Source organism: Ptiloglossa arizonensis, chromosome 5 (genome assembly GCF_051014685.1).
Source record: "Ptiloglossa arizonensis isolate GNS036 chromosome 5, iyPtiAriz1_principal, whole genome shotgun sequence".
Taxonomy (NCBI): domain Eukaryota; kingdom Metazoa; phylum Arthropoda; class Insecta; order Hymenoptera; family Colletidae; genus Ptiloglossa; species Ptiloglossa arizonensis.
Genome location: NC_135052.1, coordinates 12,218,618 through 12,239,386, shown reverse-complemented (window position 1 = coordinate 12,239,386; position 20,769 = coordinate 12,218,618). Strand labels below are relative to the sequence as shown.

General features: G+C 42.2%; 2 protein-coding genes across 17 annotated transcripts in view; one reads left to right on the top strand and one right to left on the bottom strand.

The window, feature by feature from the left end:
* Pmca (plasma membrane calcium-transporting ATPase 3) overlaps positions 1-20,769 on the top strand; it is a 93,340-nt gene that overhangs the window by 6,712 nt on the left and 65,859 nt on the right. For 5 of the 16 annotated variants that reach the window (XR_012992167.1, XM_076311986.1, XM_076311987.1 and 2 more), the window contains exon 1: positions 780-1,053. The exons of 1 other annotated variant lie outside the window; for it this stretch is intronic. The gene's annotated coding sequence lies outside the window, so the exon portion shown is untranslated. Of the gene's footprint in view, positions 1-774; positions 1,054-3,514; positions 3,530-5,157; positions 5,369-5,627; positions 5,879-20,769 lie in introns of those variants that run through there. 10 more of the 16 variants (XM_076311983.1, XM_076311981.1, XM_076311982.1 and 7 more) reach the window with 7 other exon arrangements.
* Positions 10,467-16,327, bottom strand: LOC143147310 (uncharacterized). Its single transcript, XM_076312440.1, has 2 exons — positions 15,661-16,327; positions 10,467-10,762 (listed from the first exon to the last, which is right to left on the bottom strand). The coding sequence occupies exons 1-2, from the start codon at positions 16,239-16,241 to the stop codon at positions 10,744-10,746; spliced, it is 600 nt and encodes a 199-aa protein (XP_076168555.1). The 5' UTR covers positions 16,242-16,327; the 3' UTR covers positions 10,467-10,743.

Here is a 20,769-nt window from a genome sequence, read left to right as displayed (position 1 = left end):
AGTAGTGCATGCGCGGCGCGTCGCGACGCGGCGCCTCGCGGAGAAAGAGTAAGAGAAGTAGCGATTTCGTCCTCTCCTCGGTTTCTTCCCGTGCGTTTCCTCGTAGACGTCGCTGCACCACCATTCTTACGCGTTCCCTCGAGCCCGTTCAACCGAGTCCTTTTTCTCTTCGGACTCTTCTTTTTCCCCCCTCGTGTCCCTGTTTTCTTCCTCGCGAAACTCTCTCTCACTCTCCCCCTCCCCTTGTCTCTCTCGTACACACGTACATATATACGTACGTACGTATATACATACATATATATATATACACATATATATAAATATATATGTATATATATACATAGACACGTACACACACCCAACCCCCCACAGTGTTATACGTACCTCTCTTACTACGCGCTCCTTGCTGGCTGGATTCTCTCAGTACGTTATCTCGGTTCCGAACGAAACCTCTCTACTCGGGGGTCGCGTGTATTTTCGTGCGTCGCTTCGCGCGGGGTCGTCTCGTTCGTCGTGCGGTTTACGGTTCGCGCGCGCGGAAGCGAAACAGAGTTTAAGGCGCGCGGAGGCTGCTGGTTCCTTTCACTCCGGTGGGCCTCTCTTGCTTCTTTTCTTTTTTTTTGTTTTTTTTTCGTTGAAAAAGAACGGTGCGTACAGACCGAGAGGAGCGCAACGCGAGCTAGAGATCCGAGGATCGTTTTTTTGGCAGTCCTCCTCCGTCGTCCAGGCAGCAGCGGCGACAAGCGGCGGCAGCCGGCAACACCGAGCGGGCGGGCGGGCGTCCGTGACACGATCCAGGGAATCGAGCGATTCGTCGTTGTTCGTGGTTGCAAGTACGAGTGCTCCGAAAGCGCGAATAAATGTGTCGGTCACGGTACAAGACGTGAAGCGGGGGCATACACGGCAAGTGAGTATATTTTTAGTGGCAAGCGCCAAGCGCTAAGCAGAGTGGTATAAACGGCGCGCAGTGGCCTGATGAAGCGGCGTATGTGACATCAAATTTCTCTCTCTTGCCACCTCGAAGACACCGAGACATCTTGCAGACCATCCGCGGTGAGTATTGCCCGTCCACCCTCGACCAATTGATTCGCCATTCCGGACACACGCAAATAGCTCCCCTACCCCGCCCCCTTCTGTTCATGCCCACCCAATACCAACCTCCGCAGCTCCCTCTCACCCCACGACCACCCATCGTCCACCTACCCGCGTATATGCATACACGCACGTGAATCTTCGTCTATATATTTCTACTTACGAGATCGTATCTCGACCGTGTCTCCCCCCCTCTCTCTCTCTCTTACGCGCGATACACGCGCCGCCCGTTAGACGCCTACGTTTCGAATTATTTCTCTCTCGCTCACGCTCCCTCCGTCTCTATCCATTCGTTGGTTTCGGTTACGGTTTCATGCGGCTCCTGTTCCCCCTGTGTAGCAAGCTGCCACCCCATCCCAGGGCTTTTCGAATACGCACGATGCGCGCGGTGCGTCCAGACCGGGCGAACGTCGTGCGCACGGATCGCGCACACGGTAAAGACGTTACGCGAGAATTATGTAACCGTCGGTCGGCACGGGCGCACGCTCTCTCGTCCTTCGGTTTCTTCCTCGTGTACCTCTTCTCTTCCTCGACCTACCTACCCCCCGAGAGAACGGTTGCTCTTGCCCGTGTCCCCCCCCGTTTCCCCGCTACAGTTACCCCCACTCCTATACGGCCGCCCCTCCGGCGCTCCTCGGTCTCCCACTTTTGCTCGCCTGTTCGCGGTTGAACATTATTTCGGGAGTGCCAGCCAGCCTGCCAGATCCCGAGAGGGACAGAGCGAGAAAAAGAGACTCGCTCTCCTTGTACGCTCTCTCCTACACCTCGTGTCCCGGGATCGGGCAGGCGCATTATATCGCGCGGACTCGCGCGCAGCTTTTGCTCGCGCCGCGTTCTCTCCCGCATTGTTGCCCGCCTGTCTGCGTGCCTTTTCTTCCACGCTCGCTGGTCTCGTCTTGTCCACCCTTCTTGACGAGAACAAGCCACCCCAATGATCCCGCGTAGACGGGCGTATTCGCGAATGGTTACGGTACAATGTCTTTGGGGAGGGGAGGGGAGGGGATGAGGGCAGGCTCTCATGATCCCGTAGAGCTTTGTCCTATCATCGTCGCGTCCCTCGGAACATGTGCGTCCGTCGATGCGCTTCCAGTTGTTCTCTCTTCGTCGTTGATCCCCTTGTGCGTCTACCAGTGACCAGGAAAGTGTACGAAGTGCGAGTCTTTTCGAGACGTTCGAATTGTACACCCTGTAGTGTATCTCGCTCACCACCACCGGCATCGCCGGTTTGGTCGTGACCTCGATTGTCGAATTTTATCGCGTTCTTGTCTCGCGAGTTACGTAAAGGGCGGGTGGCGGGCGCGGATAGGAAGCAGAAGCTGGGCGAATCTAGGAGGAAATGTTACAGAGGGGCCTCGATGATTCGGAGGTAAACGGAACCGAGGCGCGGGCTCGAATTACAAAACCGGGGGAACCGAGGTTAAACGAAACCTCGCGTTGACTGCGTGTGCGCGAGCGTGCGCGCGCGAACGCGAACCGTTGAACAAGCAAGCGAACGAACGAACGAACGGTCGTTGATCATTTTTTGCGGAGAGGAACAATTTATTTTCCACGGTACGCGATCTCGAGTTACTCGAGACCTCGCCTCCCTTGTGCATAAGTACACGTATCATCGATCCGGGACCTTGTTCGTTGTATTTTGGAAAAGAAAAGGAAAAAAAACAATGCGAACCGGTCGGTTTTTCGTAACGTTATTCCCAATGAATCGAGGTCGATAGCGAGACAAACTGCCGGCCGGTTCACCACAGTGGAAAGGGTCGTGATTAGTCCGACCCGAGTAGTCTCCGTCCCTTTAACTCGGTCATTCTCGTCGAAATAATCGTGCATAAAATTCCTACCCCCCACAGGCCGCGTCGCCTTCTCCCCACCACGAGCCGCGGGCGCACGCCTTTGCTCCCCGATTCGCTTTGTCCTGAAATACATCGAAGGCTCTTTCTCTCTCCCTCTGTCTCTGTGTCTCGCACGACCGCTTTCCGTCCTCCTCTTTGTCCTGCTTTCATAGTATCGACCCAATACGGTTGACCTAGACTCACTTGCAAGGAAGTGTACTCAACCTTTGACACTTACTCGCGCTGACGAAACCAGCCGCGATCGATAGCCCGTCAAAACTAATTACGCACGTGGAAATCGCGGTGGCTGGTCGTCACCCGTTGCCCCGTTTTGGAAAACGTGTTAGTTTTAGGGCACCTCCTCCTCCTCCTCTCGTCTGCTATTCCCATTCCCCCCACGCCCCCTGCCGCCGACACCACCACCACCTCCCCCTCCTCGTCCCCTCTCCCCCTTTTACACATCACTCGCTTACGAGGGTATTGCGTGTCGTTCGGGTTACCGATTTGGCCCAAATCCACTAATAAACCGGGACGCATGATTTTTAGCAACGTTAGTCAATCTTTCGACGCGGTGTTATCAGGATGGGGGTTCGGGAGGTTGGATACACGAGGTATGTAGGTTATCATCGTTAGAGACTCGGGTGGTTTATAAGTTTCAATGTATTATATTTTCGCCAATCCTTAAAAACTGTGTACTTGCACGCAGATGGATGTTTACCCGATAAATAAGGGGGAATCTGCGATTCCGATGCGAAAAATTGTTTAGGGTTGGTCGATATTCGGCCACGGTTTTGTACGTCTTTTCGATGAAAGGTTAAACGGTAGCCATGAGTATATCGACCTATCGACCTATATTAGCGACAGAGGCGTGCGCGTGTAAAAAGAATTACGTAGCTGTGTTGTGTGATTCGTGATAGGAAATCAAGGGGAGAAAATGTAGAGGATGTAACGGGAAAGAAAACTGAAACGAATTTACAGTGAATCGATGTGGAAAGATCACGTGGTAATTTGCAAGCTTCTTTGTCTCGCTTCTGAAACGTTTAACGGTTCGTTAATTTCAGGTTATAAATGGATGCGAAAAATTGTTTTTTTTTTTCTTTTTTTTTTTTATTTCGTAATTGTTCTTAATCGTTGGTATCTCGGTGTTGAAATTTTTCTATTTCCACCGCGCTCGGAACACAAGAGAAGAGAAAGCAGGTGCCATGTTTTCGACAAATTTATTGTTTCCTGAAAGTGGTTTCTTAAGAACAGGGTAGTAAAACCAGGTTACGCGAACGATTTTTATAAACCCGCCCCGAGACGATAGAATCGCGAATTCGCATGAAAATACTGCCCACGTTTACGCTAACTTTATCATTCCAGGAATTTATTTTCTCAAAAAGAAAAGGCAATAACCGAGGCCACCGGTGCTAGAATTCTTCGCGAATTGTGTACACGTTGTGTCGTCATCCCCATTCCGGATCAGTTCTTTTCGCCGATGTGACTTCGTTCCAAGGCGAACGATCCCCAAGAGGAATACTTCCTTCCGATTCGAACAAATATCTGTCGATTTTTTCCCAGACACTTCGACGTTCGAGCGCTTTTCGACTTATTCCCCCTTCGATTCCATTTCGTCGTATGTCCGTTTTGTACGAGACGTCTGCGTCTCGAAGGATTTGGAATTTAGATCGAATTCACAACGAAACCGAACCACTATGTTTTCCTGTGATTCTTCGTACTGTACGCGGATTTGGTCGTGCCTCTAGCGATACTTTTCGGCTACTTCGACACAAAGGGCACCGAGTATCGGTCTATATCACGTGACACACGTAACCGAGATTTAAAGATTGAAATAATTCAAGTCTCGTGCCACATATCTGTATATACGTACTTACACGTGTGCGGTAATTCCATACAACTGTCACCGACAGTTCTCCTAATCTTATTTTAGGTTGTAATTGACGAGTCTCGTGATGGAATCGATCGAGACGAGTGCACGTGCCGCGAATATATCGATCTGCTGTACATTCCTCTTCTCTCTCTCTCTCTCTCTCTCTCTCTCTCTCTCTCTCTCTCTCTCTCTCGACAAAAATGTCGCTCCGGAAGTTTATCCAGTTAGACCCGACGAGATAACCTTTGCTCTGAGAAATCGCAGCGATTGAGAAAAAGATCGCGTCGCGGCACGCGTGCGCGTTAATTTCCGTGATTGACAGCAGCCGCGATTCACGATAGGTTCTCTCGTCATCTTTATAGGTTATAATTATCGGTTAGTGTACGGAAAAGTTGCGTTCATGGTTTCTCGAGCACGGTTATCGCGCGAGGTATTCCCATCGAGACAAGAGAGCGTTCCTGGTGGTGTGCGCCTCCTTACGATACACGTACGCGTGTACACACGTATCTCAAAGTGTACGGAGCAAAATTTTACCAGGAAGTATATCCTAGTTCCCGGCGCGGACACTCTCGTGCGGCTGGTACGCATCATGGTGGATTAAAAATAACTAGACACGTGTGTGAAACTGGCCGAGCGTGCGCCGCGTCCAGAAATAAAGCAGCGGGCCGACGATTAACTTTTTCGAGGCGAAACTTTACCTAGCCCGTCCGTGGTGCATCGTTAGCCCGTCGCGCCGGTGGTTTTCCTTCTTCCGCGGCGAATCCTCGCCGCCGGATATATCGTTGTCTTCCTGTTAACAGGACGTCGAGGTTATTTTAACGCACGGTCGGCGGCTCGCGCGCGTTTCGCGTTTCGCGTTTCGCGTTCCCTGGAAACCCGCTTTTTCGGCAACTACGAGTGTGCGTGTGCCTGTCGTGCGCTCTGGAGAGGCGGTCAGTTTGGTCGTACTCTATGAGAAACCTTTTCGGTGGCGTGAGGAAGTGTAGTGCGAAATTGGTCGATACTGTGAAAGGACTTGTTCCGTGGGGATTTTTTAATAGTTTTTTCCTTCTGGAGACGGCGTTCACATTCGAAGTTGAATAATCGACAGGTATACTTTTCTTTGTATTTTTTCTTTTTCTTTTTTTTTTTTTTTCGTTTTTTAATTAATTCAATCGTTGGAACAATCACTGGCAAACATTCACGATGAAAATTGAGTAGATTCAGCGTGTCTTTTCTTTCGCAGTATTTACGTTTGTCGCAACGATACATTATAGCGCTTTTGTGTGTGATCTCTGTCGGCTGTAACGTGCTTTGCCTATAGTTTCTCAAGTTTCTTGATTCTGTCGGGAAACAAGTTTATCGGCGGCGCCTTTAAGCAATTTTTCATCGCATCAGTGACTTCTTCGTCGGTTAAAAATCTCTCCCCTCTTTTAGAGACTCCGTCAATGGTCCCGACGTACAAGAATCAAGTCACTAAAGGTCTATTGAAAAAAAAAAAAAAAAATGGAGCACGGGAAGAATTACCGACGCAAGAATTTTATTTTTAATTGTTCGATTGGAGTACGATTAAAAAGTCGACATCGGTGTTCCGTCCGGAGTTCCTCCATGGAACAAACGGAAACTCGGACCTTTTCTTCGCCGATATTTTTGCCCGGTTCGATTAAATATAATTCGTAATCTTCTTTTCGGACGATGAGCTCATTGTACATTATCGACGTTCGAAATGCTATTTGGTTAATGCACGTACACAGTGTCGTCTCTTTTCAGCCAGCGAGGCAAATGGTTCGAAAGTTTCGAGATTCCATCGAAATGAAATATCGTTTTCGCTTTGGCTGTAAGCCACTTTTGTACGGGAATGTATATCGGCGACAGAAGGGGTTCCTTTGCTTTTATTCGAAACTTTTCTATTCGTAAGTTTGCGCGTGCAACCGACAGTTATCGTCATGCCGGATCCTTCATTTTTCATATTTCTTCATCTTTAAATCCCACGATCGTAAAAGTCCACCTCGGCAAATAGGTCAGAGATGATACCACGGGAATTATTCCATGAAATGCTCGGGACATGGTTATTCGAGATTTTATGCGAAAATTTACGAAAACGTGGCGTCCGTATTTCTGCCATTGATCTTTGATGCACTTCAACGCGATTGCTCTCGATTCCGTATCGACAGTGGATTTCAAGTATTTTCGTTCGGTGTTGGGTCGGTCGTCTTTGCAAAATGAAAAAATAAAATGAAAGAAACTCGTAACGCGGGAAACGATTACAATAGATAAATACGTGGTCGAAAACGTCGATGTTTATCCAGAACGCATTAAATCGCGCGTGGGTCGATTGACAAACGCGATAGGACTAATAGTCATTTAGAATAGCAAACACGATGATTCACAGCTGTGAAGTGTTTCGTGGTCGAGGAAAAGGTCAATGGTCGTGCGATACAAATTTTTCGATGACGAAGTCCTCCGTGCCGTTTTACAACGTTACATTTACCATTTTAAAATTATCGAACCGAAACTAATCGAGTGTACAAACTGATGAGGTAATCACGTTCATGAATAATTCCGGAGTGTGTACCCAATGTTAGTAATGTAGGAAACACTTTGACTGTAGTTCCTCGTAGTCGGTACAGTTCTATTTACACATACTGCGAATATATCGTTATGCTACTTTTCTACTATTACACTCACCGGCATGTTATTGCCACGATACCGTACTACCTATTATTACAGTGTCGCGATCGCACTGTATAGTATTTGGGACTATTAATACCGCTATTACAAATGCAAACAATACAACCGTGATACCCGTAACTGAAAAGTGATAATTGAATTACCGGTGTAAAAATAAATTACACGTTCTATAATTCCCACCGTTGCACTATTACCACAGGACACAAGTATCTTATAATATTATTTAGAAGTTAAAAATACTTAATAATATTATTAGGAGATTCGTAATGTCTACTTTTATAGTATCGCTTGCCACTGTTGTCGATATTGTGTCTGCTCTATGTTCAGTGTATCACAGGCTCTGAAAATATTATTCGACTTCTTTCGGCCCGACTGTATAATCCGATAAATTGTAAGCTAAGAGTATTTCTGTGAAAACATGTTGCTTTTACCCCGGTGCTCGACAAATATAAATTAAACTTTGTAAAATGTGCGTAAGATGGGGGCGGTGGGGGGGTATTGATTGAATGGACCCAAAATGGTTGATGCATGTCGCCTCACTGTCTCGTCTGTTGGTACTTTGGCACTCTTCACGGGCGCAGACACTTGACGCGAATGTCTGCCAAGTTTCTTGATTGGCGTAAATCATCGTAATCTTTAAATGTTTATACGTATCGTTACCGGATTAAACTGTTTAAATCGCGAGATATCGATATCGTCGTCTCGATCGTTCCAACGACGGATCGTGTCGTCGTTCCGTATTTTGGAGTACATACGTACGTACGTACTCCAAAATTACGTACGTCGTGAAAAATCGATAGAAATTGCTTCGAAAGTTTCGAGAAGGGAACGCGTGATCCCGCGTAGATCGCAAACGTTGTCGGGTTTCCGTTGTTTTCGTATTTTGTGCAAACGTTTGGACTTGTTCGATGGATTAACCGACCGATGTTCATCAATGGTAACCGGGAAGGTTTATAAATCGAACGATTCTTAATACGCCGTCGAGTACTCGATATTCGATGCTTCTGTGTGGCTCGGTTGTTCGGTAAATGAAAAGTTAATCGAGTCTCGCGTGCACTCGCACGTGAGTGGGTCGTGAAACACGTTTCAGCAGCCGCTTGAATCGCAAAGACGCTTCGGGAACTAGTGCCACGCGATAGCTAGGTTCGTACTACTGGAACTTCATCACATGGGCGACATCGTATCTTCCTTTTGTCGGTGCTCGCAATAATGGGTGTCGCTCGGTATTTCCAGCGATGCCTGCCTCGCCATTCTTCCAACAACTCGATTAGATCTTAATTGAAATGGAAATTGTAAATGTTCTTTTTTTTTTTTTCGTAATGAGAAAGAGTACAACTGCATCGATTCGCGAAAGGGTATCGTCAGGTTTTGTCGTAGAATCTATAGAAAAATAGGAAAATTACAATATTTTCGTATTATTGCAAATTGTTTCAATGGTACTGGCTGACCCAGTTTTGTTTGTGGGACACCCTATATATATATATGTGTGTGTGTATACTATATGGTCAATATCCGTTATTCTATTTGCTTATTAACCTACTTGTGCTTAAAGTAAACACTTTTGTTCGTATTTTTCGAAGTTATCACACCGAAAGAAACTATTAACTCCGAGTCGTAAATAATGTTAATTAGTTTATCCGTAAAAGTTCTCTGCGCGTACAAATGATAGACCGAGTATAGAATACGAGCCGTAAATGGGTCAGAGAACGGCGTTTAAAACGTAATGACGACCGATTATCGATGCACGAAATATTTATTAACAATTATAATCGATGTCCGGGGAATATATTTACGGTATAACCAAGGCGAAGCCGTGTAATTACCTGACGCGTATGTTTTCAAGGTTTCCTGTTTCCGTGGAAAAGATTACACGAAGATGGGAGGAATATCTTCGATAGATCGTGATTTTTATCTCGTGTTCGTCGTGTCGTAGTGAGAGTAATTTTATCCGCGAGGTGAGTCTTTAACACGTTCCGTGGAGGACCAAGTTTCGGTTACTTCGAATTCAGGCCACGTGGGGCGTATACACCCCACACTATCGTGATCAGTAGTTTTGCTTCTGATTAAATATTCCACTGCTTACAGTATTTAAAACAGTGACGAAATATAATTGGTAAGAAAAGAGTGTAGAGTTCAAGTTGCATTGGACGACAAAGCGATAAATTTAATTTTTAACGTTACACATTTGTCTACAGTCACAAAGGTATATTACGGTGAACTTTGTGTACGGTACAATAGTAATGATCATTTTCTTCAATGGAAAGTTACAAATTTTCAAATGAAAATTTCTAACGTTACACGTTTGTTTACACTCGCAAAGGTATATCGTGGTGAACTTTGTGTATGGTACAAAGTAATGATAATTTTCTTCAATGAAAAGTTCCAAATTTTCAAATGAAAATTTCTAACGTTGCACATTTATTTACAATCACGAAGGTATATTACGGTGAACTTTGTGTACGGTAGAAAATAATGATAATTTTCTTCAATGGAAAGTTCAGCGTGGCACTCGGCATGGAACGTGTTAAGAACGGTCCGTTGTTGTTAAGAGACGACCGATATGCTTAACACGTTGAAGTGGTCACTGGTGGCCAGTGTTCCGAAGTTTCAACGATTTTCTAAAGCGCTTACAAGGCACGAACTCTAAACTTTTAAATAGAATTACTCTCGTTAGCAATACTATAAAATAACAAGTACATCGACGAATTATCGAATATTTATATTTTTATACATTACGGTTTGGACAAATATCGTGGACATCCTTAACTATGGAAAATTGGCTCGATGGTCAACGTATCAATCTGTGAAACGAAGGACACGAAGTTGTGTTAAATTTCTAAAAATTAGCCGATGGGTCACGTTCGATTACACTCGTTAAAACACGTTGTTTCTTTTTTTGTTGGTGGTTCGTCGGGGTGAACAGGGTAAACTTTTCGTGTCCCTCTTTAAGTGATCCACGAACAAAGAAGCTTGAGAGACACTGGTTTACGTTATACAGGCGTGTGAAGAGAGAGCATGCTTTAAAGTGCAATTTCCGATACATCTCGAGGCCTCTTCGGCTGCACTAGTGTCCTTAACGCCGCACATAGTTAATAGGGGATCGATAGCTGGAATTATTTTTGCACTGTCTTTCGTGACCCATTTTTCATCGTCGTTGTCGGCGATTTCTCCGCCCATCCGTATGCGATTCCGCGAATTTTCGTGGATCACTATGGACGCCCTTCACTCGACCCCGTCCTCGAAAGTGACGACCCCACTTTTTATTTCTTTTCCGTCGTTACACGATCAAGTCTGGATTGGTAACCTGTTATGGAAGACCAACAAAGCGAAATCAAGGACGCCGCTTATTATTACTAAGGGCTTCGATACCGATCAATACCCGTATAATCCAGTAGCGTATAACATTTATCTGCTCGCTTTTTCCCTTCTCCCTCCCACTTCTCTCTCTCTCTCTCTCTCTCTCTCTCTCTCTCTCTCTCTCTCTCTCTCTCTCTCTCTCTCTTATACTCCCACTGCAAGAACTTTTTCGTTTTAAAAGTAGATACAGAATGGTAATTTTCTTGTGCGATTATACGTCTAGACTTGTTCCTTTAAATATCGGTTTCGGATGTTTGTATACTTTTTAAATTGTTCGTCGAACGAGTTAACATTCACCTCGATTTTTAAGTTACGAACGGTTTGAGATTACTCTTGTTTTTTCGTTATGGGAAAAAAAACATGGGATAAAATTTGCTAGGTTGCTCGTACGTTTTTTCTTAAGTAATGAAAGATCGGTACTGCATCGTTTATTTCTTTTTAGGGGTTATATTTTATGTAAAAGATAGTTGAAAAAAAAAATCGATGAAATGCAATACAACGGATATTGTAAAATGAAATTACTTTCAAGTGTTTCTCGATTTTCAGTTCACGGAATAAAAGTCTGGAATTAGTGTATCTAAGTATATTGTAAAAGTATAAATTGGTCGATGGATAAAATAATTAATCCGTGTTCCAAGTTAACATTAGATGGCTTCACACGGCGTTGACTACGCATATAAGAATAACGAGGAAGGTTATGTTTTTTTGGTTATAGTTGACATTGTGGATACATGTATACACCTAGAGCCGGCTGCTCGAACAAGAAATCTATATTAAGCGATTCGGTATTCCCTGTTCAGAATTTATTATCAGGGGCTAGGTTGCACTTACAGATGCATGTGCAAGTGCAAAGCATGTGAAATTATTTATTCTACTCGGTCGAGTCGTACAAGAGTGCAATACGGACTGTTCTGTTCTCAGGTGGCTTTACACCTACTTACAAACTGAGGAACAAGTATTTGTGACAACGTGCCTTGTTTGCACGCACTTCAAATCTAGAAAAATATCCCTAGCTTTCATTTGTATGTGTACGTGAAAAAGGAGAATAGGATGTCTGACGAGAGCTATAACTTTTTCAATCGGAGAAATTTTGTATTAAAATTTTGAAAATTATTTTTCACAGAGAATTTGTTAAATTTTACCGCCGTTTCGATAAGAAAAGGAAATCGTTTTTCTTTAAAATTACTCTTGTATATTAGTAGGTTGATTTGGGATGAATTGCATATTAATGTCGCAGGAATTCGCTCTAAACTTGCAAGTGGCAATACATCAGTCCATGGGGACATTATAAATAGCGCAACTGCTATAAATATTACTCAGAGGAATTCCCTACATTCTGTAGACTCTAGAGAATCCTTCCTGGTAAACAAATTTCTGCTCCAAAACTGCTTATTAAATTTCAAAAACATTTTCTCCGATCATACTTATTAATTAAATATAAAATTGTACCTTTAATGTTATTATTATTATTGTTGTTTCCTTACGTGTGTTCGTTCTGGAGTAATGTACGTTTTATCATAATTCCACTAGACCTCGATATCCCGAACAATGGCGCAATTTACCTCATATCAGATTGAGTCTCGATGTAGAAATCACGAGAAAAGGAAGTTCTCGAGAGAAATTCCTTTTCATCGAATTTCTACGCTGCTTTTCTATCGATATCAGCGTTATCCGTTACTCTCGATGCGCCGTCGTGTTACGCGAGCAATTCCATTCTCGAACTAAGTTGTAACAGCATCGAAACGTCGAAGTGGAAACGAATCGTAACACGTGGATTGAAATAAAAAAAAAAAAAAACCGTAAAAATACATTCACCGCAGATTTATTAATAAGTAATCGAAATCTTGGTTTTCTCGAAATCGCGATATTCGATAATTGCGGGCGCGATTACTCTCGAAGTGTGTTAACGTCGCTTAATTTCATCCTTGGATTCATCGAACAAAGTCTGTTTTAATCCTGCTGAAAGTTTCGCGTCGTGTCAAGTTTAGTTTCAGTTACTCTCTGTACCGTCGACGGAATTGCATCCAACTACCAAGTTCCCCTTAATTTCACCAAAGTGTCTCGCACTCCCCATAAACAGTATTTTCCTCCGGGAAGTCTGTAATGGATGTTTCGAACGAATTCTATTGGACAATCCGTACGAAAGATCGGTCTCGTTCGATCGGCGGGGAACCGTTTGTCGAACCGCAGTGACATCTCGCGTCGAGGATAGAAATTCCTCGGGCGCGCTCCTCTATCCTCGAGATCGATGCGTATTTCTGCGCGCGATCTGAAAAAGGACAAAGAAGTGCGAATAGAAGGCCGCCGTGCGGCGCGTCGAACGCTTTTAATTTCCTGTTCATTGACGTCTGATGTGAATTAACCTTATTGTCGTTTAACGGTTTATTTAGCATTCCGGTCTAATCTTAACCGGCGCATTAAATCGCTCATAATGGTGTCACGATTGTTACGTTCGTTGTAACACTTTCGCCGCCGCGCGCGATGTCCGGTACACTTGACGCCCGAGTATTTATACAGCGGCTGATGGCTTCAATAGGATGCGTTCCATCGAGTCCGATATTAAATTAATATTATCCATTAGCGTGCCGCGGTGACGCAGGAGGTTCTCGTTAACCCTGGACTGGTTAACTGGGTTACAGTGAACGTGGACACTGAACAATTAAGAACTAATTGTCTATGTGAACAAAATTTTGTTTTCTCTTTATCCCGAGTATAGAGACGGGGGAGTCGTTCTTGCGCTTGCTTTTCCGAGAATTCGTAATAGATGTTGGATACAGGATTTCTCGAAGTAGGTTAGGGAGTATGTTTCTTTCAACGACATAGTTTGTATTCCAGGATTTACGGCGAGACGCGTTACTATTTTGATTCGAAACTAGAATTGAGAAAATGTGAACAGAAGTTCACGATAAAAAGGAATGTGGGAGAGATCGAAAACATCGGAAAATAGGAAATTCTAGCGTTAGAAGAAAATTACTCCTTCGGTGGTATTATTCGAGATATCGGCCCGCGTCATGTACGAAAATCTCGTAGTTGGGTTAGCTAAACATACTCGTCGAACGCTTATAGACATTTGTCGTACGCGGGCCACCGATAGGTGTTTGTAGACGTTCACAGCATCCAAAAAGTGGAATAAGTAAAATTGTTAAACCCTTCAAGTAGTCGATGAAAAATTAAGAATATTATAGGAATTAATTTTCTTCGTATTGATTAATATCCAGGGCACATGAAGAGTTCCAATGAGTATAACATTTTTTTTGAATAAATTAGTATTAGGTTAATGAGAAAATTTTCTGTGATTTTGTCAGAGAATTTCTTTGTGAGAAAAACTAAGCTGGAGACGGTTAAATTCAGCAAGACTTGGAAGTTCAGGTTTTTGTCGTACATGATAATACGAGCCACGTATCGATCGGCCATCCAGCCAAGATTCGTGACGTAATAACACTCTATGCGTCACGGTTCAGGAATACGTGGTATCCTGCTGGAACTTCCATTTAGCGAAACTTAATGTTTTCAGATCCGATATTTTAGGACAACAATCCGTTTCCTTTCGCGATGTAACACTGGCAAATGATTCACGACTGCGACAGGAATTTGTACGACAATATTAACACAGTACGAAGGCAACTAATTTCTAAACAGTTTGTTGGTAATCGTCAAGAATAGTCTATTAACAAATGTATCAAATATTTATTCTGTGATCGACTGACTTAAAGTGTAAAGAATTATGCAGTTATAGACGATTGATCCTCAAACAAAACTAATATATAGATAAATGTTTTAAACAGACGAGTGTATCCTTTTTGATTCTAAGCGACAAAAATACTTCTCGTTGAAATTTTTTACGTCGAAAAGTATAAAAACACTCAATTTCTTAAATCTCTTTATTCAATTTTATTAGCCTCCAGACGGTGTTAAACGAATTATTGGAACTTTTGTTGTATAACGAGGAAATTGACAATTGTTTGTTTTTTGAGTAACTAAATAACTGTGTGCAGCGTGCTGCGAAGAATTAATTTCGAAATGATTCCCGGTGTCTCGAGGATGTCTGTCAGCTCACGATCGTAACCAAAACCGATTTTAGGCGTGGACGACGTGGGCGACGGTCCAAATGTTAGGGCGGCCGGGTAAAAATAAACAGCCCACCTAATCCATAGAAATTTTAAAACACTTTGCATCGCCATCATTCTCCACTTACGTTCTTCTACACATTTTTTCCAGAATAAAAATTATTAATCTGGTCGTTTGTTCTTTACTTAATTGTTCTAAAAAAAGGGAAAAATAGTAACGATAAAATTCTGTAACGAGAAATCGTTAATATTTTTTATTTCGGTAAATTATAATTGCAAGAAATTGTTAGTTTTTTGTCATTCCGAAGGAGAAAAATCGGGACGATTGGCTGCAGTAACATTATTACGTTGTTATTTGTAGTTATAAATCATACCAAATTTCATCTTTCTAAAGCATTCTGCTATCCTAATCCAGTCATAAGCCAAGATTCGTTTGCTATTTCAACGATATATCGATTCCTCTCCTATGACATAAGAAATATCTCTGAAAGCTTGGAAAATCGCTTTGTCCCTTTTTAATACTCTCGTGAAGACCGTGTTAAATAGCAGTGGGTACGCTAATTCGTCGAGCATTTAAATCAATTTGAAGCGCATCTGGTTTCGCGAAACGTTATACAATACTATTATCTTTCATTCTGTACCGACACAAATAGGCGAATAATACTCGAATATCCAAAAGACTCGAATCACGAGGATGCCTAAATTTTATTTACCGAATATTCGAATACTAAAAAAATTTCTAACTCCAATGCCACGGGATATTAGAAAATACACGTACGAGAAGACACAACGAAGGAGGTTTCCTCGAACGTGTACTAGCTGCCATCTTGGTAGCAGTGTTTTCGTGTGACTTCGTACACAATCGTCGAACTTCGGTTCCTCGTGTCGCGCCAAGCCTCGTGCATAGTGATCCATTCCAATAGGTAACGCACGGTTCCGTGTCACAGATTCCAGGTTTCCAGTAGTTGTCTCTTCAAGCGACTCTAGGCCAACGTCCCACTGCCATTGAACGGTGCTCGAAGGCGCGCAGCTTGTTTTTGTTGGAAAACACGTTCTTTGCTGATGTAACGCATGGCGTAAAGTGTTATTAAGATACTCGAAAAGGGTCGATTTTGATAGGGAGACACTCCTCGCAGGCGCACATCGGAACGCCCTGGCCGAAACGAACTGCCATCGCGCGCACGCAAGTGCACGCATGCCTAGCCGAAAAGCATTGCAATGAATTTGTGCCCGGGAATCTGAAACGCAGCGTTCGGTTGAGCGGGAACCGACTGGACCCCTGGTATCTTTCACAGGGGATCCGAAGCGATAGACTTTCGCGTGCCATGGATACCGGACTTCCGATCGTTTCTTTGACATAGGATCGGGGGAACATTGGAGCGGAATAATTTGATTAAAATGCCTGGATTCACGTGAGTGAACACGTTCGGTAGTCGCGCCGCGTAAACGTGTTTATTGTCCATCGGGATCCTCGGCTGGCGAAATAACGAATTACGTTTGGTTTTTGTTTTTGTTTTTTTAACTATTAAATAGGCGTTTCGGAGTATAATAGGTCTCGTTAGAGTTAACGTACGTATGTACGTTGTACTTGCATACGTACATTGTTTTTTTTAATCGGATTAAGACGAAATTAAATTACACTATATAGAGGCCAAAGATAAGAAAAGCACGGTACCTATTCAGAATTTAGAAAAAGAAGGAAATTTGTCAGATCGCTGCGAACGTAGTTGTATTATTACACATATGAGCGCTGTTGTTTCAAGAATCGAGAAAAATTATTTTTTGTTTCCGTAGAATTTTCATCGGAATAAACTTGTCGAATTTTTGAGAACATCAAAGTCAATAGACTTCGATGGACTCGACCTTCCAGACTTTTCCTCTGTTTCGGGACGCGATAAAAGTTGCTGCCGGTATAAAATATACCCACGCCCACCGGGTACAAAAACAATGGCGAAGCAGTTAACGCGCCAAGCCCTGTTTAGATCCTACGATAGGAATTCTTCGGTTATGCATTCAACGGTGCGCGACTTTGCTATCATTGAACACGGACACGACGGACGTACATTGTGAGTCATAAATGTCGTTCATATATGTTCGAGGCGCATGTCCCTTCCACGATCTCTCGGGCTCCTTTCAACGTTTCCTAAATGTGTTCCCTCTTTATCTGTACAACGCGAGTCAATATTTGCCGTGCGCTCAAGTGCCACATGGTGGGGATACACGCTCTCAGAGAATGGACTTTCCATTAATAATGAGCGTTAATGAAACTAAGACAATCGCTTTGATGTCGAGTTACGAATAATTAGAAAGTAAAAAGGGTATCATTGTTTCGCGTACAAGGGATTCCAAAGAAATTTGGAAAATTTTCCTCGTGGCTGCAATACGTGCAAAGTGAAAAAATTAATCCACAACGAAGAACGAAGCTCTCTCTTACGTGACTTTGTTTTCCAGAAAATTTGCTTCGGTGCGCCTACACTGTTTGCTCGCATCTTGCGAATCAATTTTCTCGGAACGGAGGATGGCTTCGTACAAAAAATATTATCTGAAATTTTTTATTCATTTTTTTCTCTCTTTCGCGAGGTATCGTCTCCCACGTCATATTTTCTATTAATTTTTCCGTGAAAAATCGTGTGTCATATATTACACACAAGTGTAGCGTAGTTTGTATACCGTTCGCGATACGAATCAACGATAATACTTCACGGACCAACTAGGGTAAGATAAATTTTCGATTTATTTCTTCGCGGAGGATCACGCCCCGCGTCACATTTCCTATTTATTTTTTGCGAGAAATCGCGTGCTATTTGTTACACAATACTTTTTTTACACAGTTCGCGATACTAATCGGCGATAATACTTTGTACACGGTGCAGGTTGGACGTATAGAAAAAGTTACCGACGGCTGAAAGAAATTCCAATGAAATTAAGTAGTTTCCAGGATAGTGAACTTTAGAAACTCATCGACTATGAGTCACGGGTTACGAGTTCGTTCATTTGTCACTGTTAAATCGTCCAGATATCGAAGATTGATTCCACGGCGTCGAAATCTTTATCGTCGCGAACGCTCGATGTATTTTTGCATGTCAAACTAAAAATATACTTAATACTCTAACATAAAGAAACGAAGATAAAAAACCACCGGTAAGATAAACTTATCGCGTTTCTGTATACCACCGCGTTCTCCGCGTACTTTGTGCAGAATTTTCAGTCACGTTTGTTCCTCGGTCGCAATTTCCATGAAGCTATTACATTTAGCGCGATGAATACTGATTAGCTAGTTTAATATCACGGTATCGGCGGGGCTCGCGTTCCGCGAATACTCTTCCTTTCAATTATGACGCCCGTTACAAGGAATCTATCGTGTTATTCTCGTTCTCGGTGAATCACGGGATCAGAGCACGTTTTATTCTCTACAGTGCGGCAGTCACTGTATCGAAGAGCTGAAAGTTCGTAAATTTTTGCGTCTCGTGCACGACTGCACGAGCCGTGTATCATTTTACCGAGGGAGACGCGATTTAGTAGGAGGAACCCGATCGAAATTGCAGCAATTTAATGGCGGTGAATTCCACGAAGCGTTATTTCGCTCGCGCGTCGCGAAAAGTCTGTCCTCTTATTTTTCTTCGTTCTCGCGCGAAGAAGAAGGCCTCCGTGTTAGATTTACCTCGCGATGTTTTTTATTTATTTTCAGATAATATTTAACAAGTATAAATGGAAGTTTAATCGAAATTTAATCAGGAACGCGTGAAGTTGCGTTTCACCGGGAAACGATCGCTATAAAAGTCCATTGTTGATCAGAAATAAAATGACAACTCTTATCTTCCCTTATCAGCAACAAATCAATTAACCCTCGGATAATCACGCGAGAACACAATTTTTATTATTTATTCTTGACGTCAGTCGATGTTAGATAAAAAAAAAAAAAAAAAAGAAAGAAAAGAAAAACGAGGGTAGTGTATTATTGTACTTATCGTGTAATGCAAGTGCTACAAAGTATACAAGATAAAGAGACACTTTACCGCGAACAGGTGATACAATTGTATCTCCGGTTGTCTGTAAAATGCACAAGGTGGTCCGTACGAAGCTGCCCGAATAAGAAAAGAGGAATCTGCGATGTATCCCAAAAATGTCACCGGCAGTCGCATAAATCTGGAGTAGGCATTTTATGGTCAAGTCAATAAAATATTTTTATCTCACGAACGTGACCGGGGAAATAAAATTACTTTATTTGAGAAGTTTCCGTATTGCGTTCGATATATCGCTTTATTCGCATCGTTTCAACGCCCGCAATTAAAAATAACGTTTTAAATGCTTCTGTTTCAAATTTCGCTCGACCTCGGCTCACTGTTCGTAACCACCGCGCTCCTTAAAATAATTAGTTTATTTGCTCAAATAATATTAACGCTCGGTGGTTATCCAGTATTTTGGAAACTCCACGTACCTCGTACATAAGAGATCCAATATTAATACATAATGCAACCCTAAATAGATACATACGTTGCTGTACGCTGCTATGAAATGTATGTATACATAATCATATACCGTCGTTGCACTATGTAACTATAATGCTACTATAAATATATCTTCTGTAACTGCCCTTCAACAACCGGAGGCGTGATTCGTTTGTGCATCGTAAGCGGTCGTTTATAGTGCTGAAATCTTATATTGCTTTGGTGGAATATAAAGTCTCACTTATCTTAATCTTCGTTTAAATTTGTTTGAATTATTCTATTTCGTCGCTAGTTTTGTTTATCGTTGATTTCATAATGTTTTCTTATCAATTTCAGTCTGTCACGTCCATTCGAACGAGACAATTATCGATAATCAATCGTTTCTTGTTGGAATACTATTAAAATGGCCATTTACAATTTAGATAGTTGCGCAGAATTTTATTTAAATACTTGAAACCAGTAGTTTCCAAATTTTTTCAAAATCACCACGTCCAGAGGAAGAGAATTTCTGCAGTTGAAAAATTATTAGATAAAAATGTTTGTTACGTTTATTTTAACGAATTCGAAATTAAGTTGTTTTTATCGATAAGATTGAATTTTTAACTCTGGCCTCCGGCCAAATTAAACGCTTGCATAAGCACGCTCGTACTAATAAATAAATTATGTTTACCACATCGTATAACGCAAATAATCTGATACAAAACAGAAAATCGTAAAAAACCAAGTAACGTATTTGTGTAATTTTCTTCAACGTAGAAATGAGAGCATTTATTAAATAAGATAAGTGGTATATACGTATACCCCCTTCAAGGATACTAACAAATACGCGTACGTTTAGTTTCACAGTTATTTTAAGAACTGTTATATGGAAGCAACAATTACAATTGTGAACAAATATTCATAATTAAATTGTCAGTGATATGACGTTGCAAGGTTAATAAATGTCATGGATCAGTATCGGTTAGAGTTTTAGTTTACTTTATACGAAGCAATTGCTTCCTGAAGAGGTTCAAATTACCCAAGAAAAATATACTTTTACAGTTGTTAAATTCCTATGATCGATATATTTATAGAAATAGATCTTCAGTCCCCCTTCGATTATAAGATGCTTCCCCTAGAGGTTCTGCTCCCTGTTTTAGAAAATATTACCTCGAACTGAAAAGTTTAAAGTAAAAGAATAAATAAAAATACCATAGCTTCGATTATGTCACAGTGAATTATTTATTGATATTTTGTCAGAAATTTCTATCGAAAATAACTTACCTACGATTATATACGTATAAATACAGTTTTTTTTTTAAAAAAGAAAATAAGGAATATCTTCGTTCATTGTGAGTACCAAGGGCCCATATTAAATTTTATAACGTACAATACAATATATATATATATATATAACATACTTTTGCAGCTAGAGCGATTTCTATAAACATAGACGTCAG